General features: G+C 37.4%; 2 protein-coding genes across 2 annotated transcripts; both read left to right on the top strand.

The window, feature by feature from the left end:
- Positions 1 to 226: 226 nt before the first annotated feature.
- LOC110169477 (dickkopf-related protein 3-like) lies at positions 227 to 7,255 on the top strand. Its single transcript, XM_055159745.1, has 7 exons — positions 227 to 461; positions 1,035 to 1,130; positions 1,423 to 1,503; positions 4,701 to 4,793; positions 5,072 to 5,216; positions 5,981 to 6,131; positions 6,207 to 7,255. The coding sequence occupies exons 1-7, from the start codon at positions 291 to 293 to the stop codon at positions 6,229 to 6,231; spliced, it is 762 nt and encodes a 253-aa protein (XP_055015720.1). The 5' UTR covers positions 227 to 290; the 3' UTR covers positions 6,232 to 7,255.
- A 190-nt stretch (positions 7,256 to 7,445) lies between these two features.
- LOC110169347 (fatty acyl-CoA reductase 1-like) lies at positions 7,446 to 17,319 on the top strand. The gene is made up of 9 exons (XM_055159744.1): positions 7,446 to 7,588; positions 13,573 to 13,686; positions 14,065 to 14,181; positions 14,283 to 14,458; positions 15,371 to 15,550; positions 16,147 to 16,324; positions 16,717 to 16,761; positions 16,873 to 17,000; positions 17,084 to 17,319. The coding sequence occupies exons 2-9, from the start codon at positions 13,615 to 13,617 to the stop codon at positions 17,157 to 17,159; spliced, it is 972 nt and encodes a 323-aa protein (XP_055015719.1). The 5' UTR covers positions 7,446 to 7,588; positions 13,573 to 13,614; the 3' UTR covers positions 17,160 to 17,319.
- Positions 17,320 to 17,348: the final 29 nt, after the last annotated feature.

Raw genomic sequence — 17,348 nt, 5'->3', positions numbered from 1 at the left:
AAGGTATGAATTTTTTATTTTTTTTTTTAAACAAATGCTACTAGAAGGTATGGGGTAAATCGCATAACTTCCGTGCATCTATATTACTGGGTCTCTTTCGTATGACATTTAGTTATAGGCTATAGTTTTTTAAGTTTGCCACGCCATTAATGCTGATTGGCTGCAGTTATTTTCCCCACAGCGGTACTTGTCAGACTTTCCAAATAAAAGTGGTCCAGCTGTGCGCGCCTGACTGTGTCACTCCTTCACAGCCGCTGCTCCGGTCTGGAGACACACCGCACAGAGGAGAGATGTCCCGTATCACGCTGCTGTCCTTGTCCGTGGCTTTACTGGCACTGAGCGGAGCGATGGTCCTCCCAGAAGAACCGGACGAGCCCGCGCTGAGTCTCAACGACATGTTCCGAGAGGTGGAGGAGCTAATGGAGGACACGCAGCACATCCTGGAGGAGGCCGTGGACCAGGTCTGACTCACCCATTACGCACGCACCACTCACCGAGCAGCAGACACCGGGCAGGCTCTAAACCAGGGCTGCTGTGCCTGTTGAACTACGGAGCACACAGTCGTACTTTTGCTTAGGCCAAGATGATGGAGTGAATGTAGGTAAATTTTGTCACTTAAGAAGTTGTCTACCCTCACCTCAGCTTTTGACATATGGCATCACACATGTTGAGACTTGATGAGAGACTATTTTTAATTTTAGATGAAACTGTGTGGTTGAGTGGTTATTTTTTTCAAGAGTTTAATATTGGCTTTAATATATGTTTTAATATAGGCTTATAGTGCCCTTTGCTGTTCTTACTTGCAATTATTAAATAAAATGAAACATGAAACAAGAGTTCAAAGAATGCCACACAGTCATTTTTCAATAATAAAGACAGGTAAAGTCAAGTTTTGAACAGGAAGTTAATGGACCCATTTCAATATTGTGCTATTTAAAAACACAAAATGTAAAATAATGATGTACATAATATGTTGTAGTTTAATACTGTGTTTGAATTGTATTTTAATTGTTCTTGTATTTTTTATGTAATAGATAACCACCGAAAGTGCTAAATCCAATTCTTTGGATTTCCATCTCAGTCGTCATAATGGCACCAGTGACAGATCTGTCCTGGACAGGACCATTAAGGTGACCAAATAAAGTTGATTGCACAATTATAGCATTTCCAGGCTACAATCAGTTCTGTTTAGCTGTGCATATGACTGAACGGTTTTTATTACACTCTCATCTCTTTTATGGTATTCGTGTTTTTATTTGTTTGTATTGTGATTTTAATGTCTTTCTTATCCTGTAAAGCATTTTGAATTACTTTGTGTACGAATTGTGCTATACAAATAAACTTGCCTTGCTTTGCCATCTAAAATGCTTTTACTCTCGTTCGTGATTGTTTTCATATGTCATTCCTTGTACTATTTTACAGAAAACCAATAATCAGACTGGAGAGACACGCCTCTCACACATCCACATGGAGGTCACAGGCCCTTGGAAGAGTACTGACCATGTGAGTCTGATAAAACTACACATTTTCTCCGAATGTTTAGGGGTAAATTATGCGTATCTGTCTGCATTGCTCAACAATTCCAATTTTACATCAAAGCAGGATTTTTTTCGCCCAACTCAAACAACAAATTACTGTTTTCCGCTCCAGCAAGATTCATTTTTATGCCTCCAAAGTGCCCACCAGAACACATGCTTCATCTGTTTCAGAATGGACTTAGACTTTTATAAACTTTTTTGATCCATAAAAGAAATTATTTGGATACAGTAGTGTCCACATCACAATAAAATATAATAACAAAGAGCAAAAATATAAATGAAAAAATAGCAAGAGATTGGGGTCAAATGAGGTCTTTTTGTACAAATGTACATGTAAAATAAAATACAGAAATAATAGCTTGAAAACCTCTTGATCAAAAACTCTGAACTGATCAATGCAATGTTTACACTATATGATCAGTTAAAATGTGACTAAGTTCTCATCCTAACTTAAACTGAAAAGCAGCCTTTATTCAAATGTGAATAATGAATGATCTCATCTGATGATCATTACCTCACTCTTTTCTCTGAGCTAAAGCTGATGTCCAAAGCAGATTTAGGTCATTATTGCTGTGGCATAACAGTGGGTTTGATCTTTCCTGGCAGCTCCCCAGAAGTGGTTACATTAATAGAGAGGTCTGCTGGAAGAAAAGCCACGGAAACTATAGTCTGTTACAGGCCAGATGGGGCTGTGAAATGAGATATTTTCCTTACAGAGGCAAATAGCAATTCAGACGTCTAAATTACGAGAGAAAGGACAATGTCACTTCGCTATTGGAATATTTAAAAGTGCATTGTGTAACTTTTCTGGTGAAGTGCCCGTCAAATGCTTTTCTTCATGGAGATGTTATTGCTTTGCCTGAAATGTTTCAAAGTATGGTATTAAATCTTTCTATCTTCATGGACACCAAACCAGACCAAGTTTCTGTTTTTCTAGGTGTCTTTGAGCAATAAAACCATCTGTAACTGAATAAATGTAAGGTAGATCTGTTTAAAAAAAAGTTGCACTATGCACATTTAAAGTACTGAATTTCTGCATAACAGTTCTGCAATTTCTCTTTTCTAGCAAACCAGTACAGTGACTTTTATACATCTCTATTACTTATATTACTTTCTTCTTGTCCAGTGTAAGTTTGCCACTGTATAAATGGAAACCAGACAAAAACCATTTGTGAGCAATGGGCTCTAAAATGTTCCTAATACAAGTGCATGCCCAAGGTTTTTGGAAAGGACTGGTTTCAATGTACTAGAAAACGTTTAGCTTAATAGTATGATTTATGATGATGCACTGCAATGAACGTTCACACAGACATTTTATAACTTCCCATCTCTAGCACCATGCCACTGTCTGCGTTTTCTTTACAATAAGATTAGTTTCAATAAACAGTAAGCTTTGTTATACAGTCTATTTTGTTGTCTTGACAGTTAAAGAGATGTACTGTTACAACTGCCATCTACTGGGTTCAGATGGCATTGTGACGTCCATCTGACATTTACCAAAACAGTAACTCTGGAACTGTGGATAGGGCGATAAATAGGGATGTTACAATAACCGAACTATCATGATATTGTATTGTAGATTTCTCACAATAATATCGTGGACCATCACAGCATAGGGCCCGGTCAAGCAGAAGTAAACAGCAAGGCCAAAAATTCAAGTTAATGCATCTGATATAAAAATTTATTCAACAGATACATATGTACTCTAGTTTATGAAACTGTTTACCTTTTTTCTGTACCGTTTTTGGTTCTAAAGTTACATATGTTTTAAACATACCATGTATGAAACATGGAACAAAAATTATTTCCCAAATTTCAAAGACCTGCAAATCATGTAAATAAACTAATGTATTTCATCATATCTTGTGTTATTCGATCTTTGAACTGTTGATGAAGGTATACGATTTAAAAAATATATATATATTTTAAATGATAAAAATTTACTTGGAAGGACTGACATATTTTATAGAAATAGTTACCTTTCATTCTGAAGTAATATTAAAGTATTTGGAAGAAAAAGCTGACAAATTATGCAAAATCATGCACCTTCTACTCGCTTGCACAATTTTCCCTCTGTTACTTTTCCCTCCGTTGCAATGACCTTTCTTAATAAAAAAATTAATTACTCAAAAAGTAAGAGGTTTTTCAACCTAATCTTGGACCATATGGTAGAAAACTACAAAAAAATATTCAAACCAGTTTGTTAAGGATATGTAAGTTATCGCTGTTTGTATTTATTGCCCAAAAAGTGCTGCATATTTCATTCCCTCCTTTATCGACATGAGTTTTTTAATTTTTTGTCAACAACTTGAAAGAATATCACAGGGTTAACTTTACCTTGTTGGAGTGTTAACTCTTTCCTACATTCTGATACCTTACTTATTTCAATAGTCCCTCTAGTTTCTGAATAAGAGCCATTTGATTGTAAAAAATCTGCCCCTGTTTCCCTCCGTTACCGCTTGACCAGACCCCATATCGAATTGCAAGTCTCTTTGCTTAAATTAAAAGTTATGATACAGCAATAACTAAAAAAAGACAGAGTGAACTACATAGACCATGGTCCTTTGCTTGATTTCAGCGCAGACTACAAGAAGAAATAACAGTTCTAAGCACTTTTAAGTCTTCGTTCTTTGGGTTAAGTTTTGTCAAGGCATTTTAAGAGGAAAAAGTTGCATAGTAACAGTTTTATTAGCCTCCACAAAATATCGCAATAAACATCGTAACGTGAGATGTACATCGTGAAAACATCGTACCGAGAGATTTGGATATCGTTACAACCCTAATCGTGAGCCTCACCACCATATCGTGAACTTCCCCATGATATTGCAGTAAGTATCGTACTGTGAGGTTCATACCGTGACGATATCGTATCCTGAAACTTGGATATTAATTAAATTCAATGAGAATAATTAAAATAAAATGAATGTATTGGTAACAGCCCACCCACTTGTTGAGTAATTCCACTGCACGTTTGTTTACATTGTTGTATTGTTTGACTTACCCGTCTGTATGGACACCTGTGGCAAATATGGCAGATGTTACCAATAGAGTTTTTGAAGTGGAGTTTGATCCGGAGCCTATTGTCCTTTCTGGAAACCTGGCTATCCATTCACTTCTTGATTGTATATTTATGTTTTCATTTGTGTCTTCTGTTCTTCTCAGGAATGCATGGTGGATGAGGATTGCGGCGAGCTGAAATACTGCCTGTATGAGATAGAGAACTCGAAATGTCTGCCATGCATACCGACAGATATGGTTAGCTACACTGGACCAAAGCTCTCTTTAATGACAGCTAATCTTTCATATACTGTCTTTAACTTCATTGCCTGGCTTTATTGTCCTTAGCTTTAATGTCTAAATGAGCGTTAAGTACTTCCATGTTGTTTATTTTCCCCAGCATGCCACATCCTGCCTCTTGTCTGCTCTATACAAAGAAACCACAGAGTTTTATTACAGAGAGTGAACCCTGGTTTTTAGTCTATGGCGCATTGTATTTTAACATTGTGGTAATTAATGCATATATTTGTGTGTAGCCCTGCACTAAAGACGAGGAGTGCTGTAATGATCAGATGTGTGTGTGGGGCCAGTGCACTGTGAATGCTACAAGTGGAGAGGAGGGAACCATCTGCCAGGACCAAAGAGACTGCAAACGAGATCTATGCTGTGCCTTCCAGAGAGGTCAGACTCTGTGTTAGCCTTTTTTTGAAACTACACTAGAGAACATATTTCAAGAGAGCACTATTTGTTCAAGCCAAATAAGAAATTGATGACTTTCCATTAACTTTCCATTAGGGATGAAACAATAACTGAAATATTGTCAAAGTTCTCACAACAATATCGTGGACCATCACAATATATCGAATTACAAGTCTCTTTGCTTATATTAAGGGTGGTGCACCTATAGCTAAAACAAGACAGAGGGAACTACATAGACCATGAGTCTTTACTCCATTTCAGTGTAGACTGCATGAAGAAATAACACTTCTAAGCACTTTTAAGTCTTAGTTCTATGGATTAAGTCTTGTCAAGGCATATTAAGGGGAAAAAGTAGCATATTAACAGTTTTGATAGCCTCCACAAAATGTAAATGAACCTCACAGTACAATAAATATTGTACTATTATATATATGAAACTATTCTATACCACTGACACATTAACCCTAAAACAGGAATATCCCCCCAAAAATAGTCTAAATGTACAATATTGTTAAAAATCCTAAGCTGCAATTAATAAATAGCAGAGTTAACCACTTCAGTAGTTAGTTTGTATCTGTAATGAGTCATGGAATGACTCATGGAAGATATTTATTCAACCCTCTACATAATAAAAAATATAAAAAAATATATATATATAAAAAAAGGATGATCACACTGTTACATATATTTGATGGATATATGAGTTTTTAGGTGTAATTTTTGTGCTGTGTCTTTCCAACTTCCAGAGTTGCTGTTCCCTGTGTGTAACCCCAGACCAGAAAGGGGAGAGTCCTGTATGAACCAGCCCAACCTCTTCATGGACATGCTGGCCTGGGACAGGGAGGGGCCTCGGGATCACTGCCCATGTGCCCACAACCTGGAGTGCCAGCCTCAAGGGTAAGAGACACTGGGCTGTGTTTCAAAGGCCATGCTCATGATTTCTTTTAAACATTTATTTAATTATTCTTACAGGCGTGGTGCAGTTTGTGGAGACTGAGACCCAAGATGAAGGCGTCGCCAATGTAGTGTTTTAAACAAACTGTTGGGCTCCATCATCTTAAAGGTGCATTGTGTAATTTTTCTGTTGGGGGTCCGTCCCCTGCTTGTTTCTATGGATATGTCATTGCTCTGCCTAGAATGTTCCACAGTATGACATTAAACAGCTCTACCTTGCATTTATTCAACAGATGGTATTATAACTTAATACCTAGAAAAACTGTCATTCTGACTTATGTTATTAGGTTATTTTTTCAGACCTAGAGTTTTGTGTCATACCTGACAGTTTCGACTACTCACTAGCGATCTTCCTCAGAGTGGCCACGTGATGTTGCTATGACGTGTCTGGTCAGCTGATTTAACAGGTTTTGGCGCTGTCTTCCTACCGGTGGAGGCAGGACAACAGCCGACAGTCGAAACTGTCAGGTATGAAACAAAACTCTAGGTTTAAAAAAAGAACCTAATAACTTAAAATATCAGAAGACCAAATGAATCTCATTGGACTGTCATTCTGACTGTTAGTGGGGTTGCCTCTCCACAGATCTGACCTGTAACTTAGCGTGGTTTAGCTCCAAAGATGATGGAAATGTTTAATAACATCCTGTGAAACATTCCAGACAAAATCAATAATGTCTCCATGGAGAAAAGCATTTGATGGACCCTCCACTAGAAAAGTCATACAGTGCACTTTTAAGTACTGATGCTACACTTGCACTATATTATTTATGCCTTACATTATGTATTAAATCGGTAATAAAGTTTGTGGTTTTGTCAATAAAGTCTACTGTGTTTGCAAATCATAACTGTACTATGCAGCTCCACTGGTGTTTCCTGGGAATAAACACAAGGGGGCGTACTTTTTCCTCTTTTCTGTGTGGTTATGGGAAAAGTTTCTAGCAACAGTTTCTCAGCATCACTGTTATAAAAAATTAAGTTCGTATTGTATTTTTCTTGGATAAATGTATAGGTGAAAATAGGCATTGATGAACTATAAAAAATAATAAAGGTGAACCAAGTGCATTAAACTGTGTCTCACTCCCTATGACTGTATTGTTGTTTTGTTTCATTACAGTGTATGAGTTTGGTTGAAATGCTGTAGTTTCTGGTGTCAACTGTGTTTCTGAAGTTGAAGTCGTGGTGCCAGTAGGTGTGGTAAAAGCCCCCTCCAGACGTGAGCCGTGTCCTATCAGAGCTCCGGAGTGTCTGACGTCAGGCGGCTCATTTCCCCGCTTCTCCCCGCTCTCGAGCTGCTCTCTGCGGGCTTCCTGCTGCTGCTGCTCTCCGTCTCTCTCCACCACCGCAGGGTCCACGCCACACCTCACTCCGACTTCCAGAGCCGGGGTCGCTGCGCATTTCGGGTACGTACACAATTCCTTATATGTACTTGCTGATTATAGTGTTTTATTCATCGGATGATCAAAAGCGTGAGCATTCAGGGGCGCGAGCCGGCGGAGGGGTGACAGCGTGAAATGCGTGAAGAGGAAGGAAGCCATGTGAGCATACGTGTACAGAAAAAATGTTCTTGAAAACTCCAACTACAAAGCAACTAAACTCGATCGTGATTTCCAGTGCCAGTATTTTTGATCCTGTCCACAGTGGCACAGGGAGGCCCGTGTGCAAACTTCTGACTGAGCAGCAGCATCCACAGTTTTCTCCTTTACATTTCTTGCGTTAATTATGAAATAACATTTTCCCATCAGTTATCTACAGGCCTATGTGGAAATGTTTGCCTTATGTAAGAGGTTTAAGGTTGCTTCTTGATAGCATTACAAGTTTATAATTAGATTTTTTTTCTCTCTTTTTTTTTTTTTTTTTTTTTTTTTTTTTTTGCACCCTCCCAAGCTGTGGTGCTGTTTCTACCACGAGAACTAAGCTATTTAATTTGTTACCTTTGACATTAAAAACCTTATTTAGAACCGTATTGCACTTAAGAATTTTACTTCACTAATATATTCTGCCTTAAAACAGGACTGAGTTAGTATCTCTACAGGTTGACCATGCATGAACTAGTTTTAAACCCACATTAGCAGAGGTGAGAAGGCACCATTTAAAACTGCCTCCATTTTTAATTGACTCTTGAGCTTTTGCTGTAATCACATTAAAGGCTGTCAAGTCAATAATTGTGGTTTGAATGGTGTCCTGCTGTGCAAATGGCTGCTGACTACTGGCTGTGTTAATGATAGGAGACAGCTGCATGTAATGACAAGCACAAGATCTGTTGCCTTTGCTTTGCCTGTTGTTCTACTCTCTAGTTTCAGTGTGTAGTCTCCAGTATCACCAGAGCAGTGTGTGTGTTGATTTTCTCCAATTGTTGCGCCAATACAAGGAGAGAGTGATAAAAGTAGTGTATGAGAAGATGAACTGATGGATTTACGAGTTGGTAAAATAAGTGTAAATTGGGTTCAGTCCACATGTGACACTGGATTTGCTAGTGGCGATGTTTGGAGTGATACAGCTACAGGACAGGGCCTCATGACATTCCTCATGCCTGCTGAAATGTCCCAGTATTCGGGCCAGTACATGCCATTCACATCACCATCACTATCACTTTAGCAATGTCAGTGATAGTGGCATGGAGTTTGGAGTTAAAGTTTTTTTTTTAAATCTTGGTTTGATGTGTTAGAAGATCATTTCCAAAAGTATGGGTGGCCAGTATGGAGCTTAACACTGACCGCCCACTCCCTGGATCTGGAAGTAAATTTTTCATTCATTTTTCCCAGTCTTTCTGAAAAAAATATTAAAAGTTGGCAAGTTTGCTCAGGACTAATCAGCTATGTTGTGACTAATGAGCCCAAAACCTATAATTTCATTTAAAATCTATCTGAAACTTTATAAACCAAATTATGAAAGTATTTAGCTGCATTTTGCATTTTCAATGTGCTTATTGGGCTTAAACTGTGTCACAGATTTTAGTTGCCACATAGCTGCGTAGATGCATTGATCATTCATTGATGCGTATTGATCCTGAATATATTTTTTGAGGTTTAAGTATCAGATAATGTATGATTGTAGAATTTCCAACAAAATACTAAAATATCAGTTGTATTTGGATATTTACAGAATGTTGGTTTTGTTTTTTCATTTTTAATGAGCTGCTTTCGCTGCATTTCATTGTAAACGATATAATCAATACTTTAATAATTTGCCCACCCACCACATAACGTACTACTACTTTGTGTCCCAATAGATCAATGTTTTACCATAAATTCTGTTTGGTATTTTGCAATGCACTGCTGAGCTAACACAGAGGAAAAGCTGAAAAAACAGATTGAATGTGTAGAGTTTGTCCCGATGATACCAATTTGGATATTTTTATGAAAATAAAATTCAGTCAATAGGGAAATGTGGGAGTATAGCATGTGAAATGTCTGAAGCCAGTAATGGAGTAGTTAATCTCAATCTTTATTATACATGCCTAGTATTTTACAGTCTGAGTAACAAGCAATTAACATGTCATGGCCAATTGCAGATTCATGTCTTGTCTGATTAATAGGCCTGTATAGCAGTCTTGAGACTTGCTCTGAATGTTACATTGATTTGATCCATTTTAGGCGCAGACACAGGGGCCTCTTTAAGAAGAATTGAGTGTGCACATTAAATAATTAAATGTAGATGGAGCAGATCAACTTGCTTGTCTGTCTGACTGTACACTGGTGGTGACTGTCACAGATGCTTGAGCTGAGGCCTAAGCTGGGGGATGTTTCTCTTGGGGATTCTATACAAAATCTCTGTTGACTTTATATAATAGTGATAACTTGTCTATAGAAGCTTGATATTCGTTGAGCAATCAATTCCTTTTGAAGCTTTTGAATGCTTTTTTTTTTTTCCCCTCAGTGACTGGCCACGTTTCGCACATAACTGCAAAAGTATGCGCAGCTTTGTTATGCAAATTCAGGTTACTTGTTAATGCAGGAATACAGTTTGGAATATTTTTATTTATTTATTATTATAGAGAATTTAACAAAGATTAAATCTTCTAACTACTAGAGTGACAAAAGCTTAGTTTGTAGAGCATTTTTCCACCGATCTGAAAGTTGATGGTTTTGAATCCTGCTCTCGACGTCAACAGTGTATGTGTACATTGGTGTATGAATGAGTGAGTGGTTCCTCGATATGAAGCTATTTGAGAGCCGTGAGGGTGGAAAAGCGATATATAAAAATGTCACCGGTACCATTTACAAGGTATAGGTAAAAGGTCTCAACAAAATAACAAGTCCATGTAAACTCCTAGCACAATGCAGTCATATTTGCTACTGCATATTTCACTCAAAGGTCTATTAAACTACGTCGCAGTTCATTGGCGAGCCTTTGTTTTGTTTTCTCATTGTGGAAACACTCGATCTTGATAGGAGTCAGCTGGAGGATATCTGAGCCCACTATTGTCTGCCAACCGTCCACAGGCAGTGAAAGCATAACTGTTTCACTCCTGGCAGCACAGAGGTAGAGGTCCCACTGGAAACTACTGCCTCACCCTCATTCACACTCATGGACTAAACTTAGGGATGAGGAGTGTGGACGTAACATTTAAAGGTCCTGTATTACACAAAATGGATTCTTGTGAGCTGTTACTTCCTCAAAAACATGTCAAATTGTGTTTTGTTTCATTCACACATGTTTGAGTAATCCTGCTCTGTTCCACCTTGTGAAGTCATGTAGCGGTAGTTTTCAAGTTAACACCTTTCCCATATGCTTAGTAGAGATTTGCATTTCCAGGGTTCAAATTATCCAAATGTTTCTAGTGAAGGTGTATGGAGTTTTAAAACACAGTGGAGCACTTGTACGGTACTTGTATTATCAATGAAACAAAACATAATAGATCAGAAAATGCCATAAAACATAACCTTTTATATGGTTGGTGCTAGATGGTATGAATGGGTCAATAAATTGTGACACAAAATCTGCTTATATTTGGCTTGGACAAAAAACAGACAATGACAGCAAAAATCTATGTGAAAATAAATTAAAAGGATATTGTTAGGCCAAAATTGTGGAGTGAACTGCAACAATTATTATAAATTATGTCCAAATCTTCTCTCGTTCTCTGGAGCCAGATGGAGGAACGTCTGCTGTGAATAACCATTTGAAGTGATGACATTTAGAAACAGGTTATGATTATAGCTGGGGTTATTGTTATGGAAATGGTTAAAGCTCAGTTGTGTTTATGAACATGATTATGGTTGGCCCTGTTACAAATTTAACATTGGTTCTATGAATCCCTCCACATTTAGTGCTTCCCACTACGCCCCCTGGCGTTCATCCAGGATTCCCTGAAGCATAGTTATAAATATAACTTCAGTTTTATTTGTCCTGTTGACTGATCCAGAAATGTGATTGATATCTTTCTTTCCATGAAATCTCCAGTGCCTTTTCACTGGGAAAGCCATGACATTTTGGTTGATTATTAATTCAGTTCTTTGTATTGTGTCTTTTTTTTTTGTTTGTTTGGTTTTTTTGTGATTCGTTGTATTTTGTGCTTGAAATGCCTAAGGGACAGTTGTCCTAGTAGCTCATAACACTGTTGCTAACGGCTTTTGTTCCCACTGGCTTAACTTCTAAGAATCATGTTTTGACACAATACGTTTTGATCAGTCTGACAATGACTTCATGTTACAAAACCTGATGTCCAAAGGCCACAATCAAGGACCCTGTGTGTGTGAAATGAATGACCCAAGTAGCTCTGCGTACAAAACCTGGCATTGCTACACACGTAAACTGGAAAAACGGGTTAATCAAATGTTATTTTAAGAAGGAAAAGTTCTTGTTTAAACATTGTCTATTGAGGTCAGGACTGAACGACAACCGTTATTAACAAAATAAAAACAGCTGAATCAATCACTGCATATACATACAACAATAATAGCGTCAGAATATTTTTGAATGAACATTCATTTTTATATTTAGTATTTAGGAGTGTAGGAAAAAATCGATTCAGTGATGTATCATGATACTTTATTGCGTAATTCATGAATCGATTTTGACATTTGACATTGTTGTCAGGATTTTTTTTAAATGTAATTATGTTTCATGCAGTTTTATTCTCATGAAGTAATTATTGATGAATTGCCATATATCATCTATTGTTTTAGTTTAGCGATATATCAAATCGTGACATGTATATCATGATATGTGTTGTATTGTTAGACTCAAGGCAATGCACATCCCTAGTATTTAGCATCTTAAAATCTCCATTGGTTTAACATAAGGCTTACTAAAAAGTTAAAATTATGCAATCCTCAGGTGTATATGGAAACTGGTCGCAAGGTCTTAGAATGAACATTTTGCATTCTTTTGTAACTGCCAGCATTGCTCTTGTTTAAAAATGTGGCGATAATAATGCAGTGAGTGGTGAAGAAATGCTGACAACTTGTGACAGTTCGAAGTAATTCAGGCTTTGTGAGCACTAAACAAATATTTTCTCCAAATAATACTTTTAGGGTGTTTCTGAACACCTGGATTAACTCTGGAGTAAAGGACAAACATTGGCTTTGTGTGCAGTGGACCATGCATCATACAACACTAAAATCTATTATTTTATTCAAAATACTGTAAATAAATAAAAATATTTTAATGTGATTATGATACAAATAAACATGTGTGATTTGTGCTGCTTTTTGGGATAATTATTAATATATTAGTCATTTTTTAACTGTAAACCACTTTAGCATGTTTCTGTATTGTATTAGTGTCATGATACTAAAAATGGGGGAAAAAGGAATATACTCAATCAGATTTCGAGACCACATTGATAATAAAAAAAACTTTATTTACACAATAGAATGTGATTTTCAACATTAATTTGTAGTACTTTCTTACATTATAATATGATCTTTTATCTGTGTAATCCCTAGGTATATGTTCCCCAGTGGTCCATGGGTGTATACTAGTCTGTGGTTTTTATACTTGTTCTGAAACAACTTAGGATTGTTCTAAAGCTATTCAAAGTTCATATCTGTCCTGTGAATATGGCTTTTTTTTTTTTGTGTTGATACCTACTCCAAATGAATTTGAAAATTTCAGTACTAATTTTGGTATCAGTATCAGATTTTTTTAATACTTTTGACAACTTTTGTTCTGTAATTCAAATTTAGTGATGCTATTAGAATTTTTTAAATCTTTTTTTCTCTTACATCAAAGAGATGAGATGGGGCCCTGTTTGGGTTATTCTAGTTAATATTTTATAGAATTATCTATATATAGTCTTGCTATCTATCCGTAGTGTCAAACATCTATGCAGAGACTGATAAGAACTGCTCTGATTCAACACTGTTCTGCCTCTGTGTGACATGTGCCTTGCGGGTTTAAAATTATTCACCTCTGATAATTTGGTATTGTGTTCTTTTAGGTAGGAGTGGTGTGGTGTCGAGGAATCCGCGACAGACTCACAATGGTGACCATCCCAGAATATTACGCAGGGAAAAATGTGCTCATCACTGGAGCCACTGGATTCATGGGGAAGGTAAAAGGCAACTAGAAAAAAAACTGCTGCAAAACAAAGACGACAAACTAGTAATTCTAGTAATTCAGAGACAGACTGTCACTCAGTTTGTTTTAAGACATTTTTGTGACGTAAATTCCCCTAAAACATTTTGCTCTCTAATGTCTGGTAAAAATGTTTGTTATATGTATTGTAATGCATATATTTCATCACCAGCTGACTACATATTTTTGGTTTTATGTTCAATTCCCAATTTGGCTGCTTATATTAAATGTATTATTACCATTTATATTGCTACTGTTATTATATTGTGATGTGTGAGCCACTGCGTCCAAATAATTTCCCTTGTGGATTAATAAAGTTTGTCTAAGTCTAATACTATTTTCCCGACTTTCCCAGGTGCTGCTGGAGAAGCTGTTGCGCTCATGCCCGGATGTCCGATCTGCGTACGTGATGGTCCGGCCGAAGGCAGGCCAGTCTCCACAGGTCCGCATTACGGACATGGTCAGCTGCAAGGTATCTCTATATAATATTATGCAAATGATAGAGCCTTAAGAGTCCTGTGCAAATGAGCGTTATTGAGCATAAAAATGTGTCTTTACCTGGCTTGTGTCCAGTTGTTTGAGAAGCTACATGATGAGCAGCCTGACTTTGCACAGAAGATTGTCCCTGTGAACAGTGACCTGACGCAGCCTGAACTGGGTCTGAGTCAGGACGACCAGAGCACACTGACTGAAAACATCCACATAGTATTTCACTGTGCAGCTACCATCCGCTTCAATGAGCCTCTCAAGTGAGTTAATGTTCACTCATTTACATTTAGTTTCATTTGCTGCCAAAACCACTCACACACACACCTTACTTTACTTACTTTAGTGAGTAGTCTGTTTACTTTTGACAAGACAAATACAAGTCATTGTTGTATTGAGTACTGACAGTTGGTGGGAGAGGTGAGAGTTAATGGAAAGAAAATAAAGATGGAGAGGAAAGTAAAGTAAATAAAGAAGAGGATGTACTGTAATCATATTGGCTTTAAAGGTGCTCTATGTAACCTCTCTGGTAAGAGTTCAGCACTTGGTTGTGTCCATGGAGATATGTGAGGGAGATTGCTTTCACTGTAATGCGCCATTGTATGGCATTAAACTTGGTTAATATTTAATTATACATGTTTTTACAGTAAAACAATACCTTGAAAAATATGCATTCTACTGCAGGCACACCTCTCCACAGATCAGACTTGCAAATTTGCGCTTGTCTTCATGGAACTAGACAAGTTAAATATATTATGAAATTCCAGGCAAAGCAAAACATCTCCATAGTAACGGACCCTCCACCTGGAAAGTTACACAGTGCACCTTTAGCAAATCTTACTGAAATATTAGGCTGCAACACAAACTGATAAGAAATTTAAACCAAATTGGGTTTAGAAGGTATAACATGATAATTCTGCATTTTTGTGGTTAATTTTATAGTCTATCCACTTTTTGTCTGGAATGTCAACAGTTTGGTCACGTGGTATTCTCTTACCCTAACCCTCGATAGAAAGTTGTAATACATCTGTATAATATAATACAGTATTGTATGGGCTGGTATCTGTTATGCAGTGTTTTAAGTGAAATATTCATTCATTCATTCATTCATTCATTCATTGCATATAAATGGTGCTGAAAAGTGGTAAACTGTCAACTCTTCTTTGTTGCCACAGAGATGCCATGCAGCTGAATGTGCTGGCCACTCAGAAAATGCTGGCACTGGCTCGCAAAATGAAGCAGCTGGAGATCTTCATTCATGTGTCCACTGCCTACGCTAACTGTGACCGTGAGCTCATAGAAGAAGTCATCTACCCTCCCCCTGTGGACTACCGCAAGCTCATTGACACGCTGGAGTGAGTGTAATTTTTAGGATTAAACCTCACTAAAAGCTCCCAGGGAAGAGATTAAGAACAGATGTCATTTCCGCATCTCTCTAAAATGTCTTTTTGAACACCGTGCTGCCACTTTTAGCAGATTAGTAACGCATTAGAAAGTTTAGGTTACATAGCAGGATTTAGACCAGTGACTCAGAAGTTGAGTATCATTTGTATAATAGAAGTGATATAAATAAATGCACACTTTTGCAAAAGTGTGCATTAACATTTGCCACAGTAATTTTGATGTTCACAGTGGCTTAGGATTTCCTGTTTTGCACCTGTCAAAGATAAACAGATTGCTAACTCTGTATTAAAAGCTTGTTTATTTAATGACTCTCAGAAGTTCTGTCTCTACCTAAGGAACACAAATGTCAAGTAGAAAATAATAAATGATGAATTGTCAGTTGAGTAATGAGATCTAGCCTTGGTATAGAAACTTGTTTCATTCATGCCTTCTTGCAAATCCCAGCTATTAATTTACTTGCGTGATTGAACTTTCAGCTATCAAGTTTTCAATGTAATAATTCTCCTGTAGATATGTACAGTATTCATTCATGTCTGACCTACTTCAGGTGGATGGATGATGATCTGGTTGCGGTCATGACCCCGAAGTTGATCAGGGAGCGCCCAAACACCTACACCTTCACCAAAGCCCTGGCAGAGTACCTGGTTCAGCAGGAGGCCGGAGATGTCAATGTTGCTATTATTAGACCCTCTATTGTTGGGGCCAGCTGGAAAGAGCCCTTCCCTGTGAGTGGAAAACATAACCAAGTCTTTTATACTTAAATACTTAAACATATACTTTATACCTAAACACAAAGACAATAATATGGTGCTATGTTGCTAACAAATTGTAAATTTGCTAGTTGTACTAGTAAAGTGAGTCTGGCTGTGTCCTCAACCCAAGATGGTATGATTTAGCTACAACTTTACTGACTGTGTAGGACTTACCGGCATTTTATATGTGGAACGATCTAATGCCATGTTTCTGCGGCTTGTTGAGAAACTGCAGTGTTGAAATGTTGAGAAATTGCTGTGTTGAAATGTTAACGTAAGCAGATGGAACAATTACTAATGGAGAGCTCTAACTTTAAGGCTTTGATAATACTGTAATTTCTTGACAAAGGATTTTGTGTCTTTAGGGTTGGATTGATAACTTCAATGGGCCCAGTGGAATATTTATAGCGGTAAGTTTCCTTTGCCACATCTTAATACATGCTGTACCTTATACATCGTGGTATCTAATCAGTCCGAAGCTAAATAAAAGAATAAAATTGTGGGGTTTTTTTTCTGTTCAGGCTGGGAAGGGTATTCTACGGACAATGAGGGCGTCAAACAACGCCGTGGCTGACCTGGTGCCCGTGGATGTGGTCATCAACACCACTCTGTCTGCAGCCTGGTTCTCCGGGTCACAGAGACATCACAGGTCTTGGCATGAACATAAATTATGAAAACTATATAACAATACGATTTAACCAAAAATAAACAACTACATTGTTTCTTTTTCAGACCTAAAAACATTCCAGTGTACAACTGCACAACTGGCGGCATCAACCCGTTCCACTGGGGTGAAGTTGGTATGTGATCTCTAATCTCATTTTAGTGCTCTGTTTAGTCAGTAACATATTTACTTGGCATTGACTTGCAAAATCTGGCCATTTTGGCTGAAACAGTTTCTGCAGGGTGAAAATATAAGGTCGACTTATATGTAATTTAAAACAGAGATTCTGTAAAATGTAATAGAATATTTTTAATTTCTCCATGTAAACTTTTT

This window comes from Boleophthalmus pectinirostris, unplaced genomic scaffold (genome assembly GCF_026225935.1).
Source record: "Boleophthalmus pectinirostris isolate CB_2022bp ecotype Guang Dong unplaced genomic scaffold, ASM2622593v1 HiC_scaffold_268, whole genome shotgun sequence".
Lineage (NCBI taxonomy): Eukaryota > Metazoa > Chordata > Actinopteri > Gobiiformes > Gobiidae > Boleophthalmus > Boleophthalmus pectinirostris.
This window is presented reverse-complemented; position numbering and strand designations above follow the sequence as displayed.

Coding starts and splice junctions, on each gene's coding strand:
- LOC110169477 (XM_055159745.1), top strand. CDS start 291: ATGTCCCGTATCACGCTGCTGTCCTTGTCCGTGGCTTTACTGGCACTG. Junction 462..1,034: donor TGGAGGAGGCCGTGGACCAG/GTCTGACTCACC, acceptor TTTATGTAATAG/ATAACCACCGAAAGTGCTAA. Junction 1,504..4,700: donor CTTGGAAGAGTACTGACCAT/GTGAGTCTGATA, acceptor TGTTCTTCTCAG/GAATGCATGGTGGATGAGGA.
- LOC110169347 (XM_055159744.1), top strand. CDS start 13,615: ATGGTGACCATCCCAGAATATTACGCAGGGAAAAATGTGCTCATCACT. Junction 14,182..14,282: donor CGGACATGGTCAGCTGCAAG/GTATCTCTATAT, acceptor GCTTGTGTCCAG/TTGTTTGAGAAGCTACATGA. Junction 16,762..16,872: donor CCAGTGGAATATTTATAGCG/GTAAGTTTCCTT, acceptor TTTTCTGTTCAG/GCTGGGAAGGGTATTCTACG.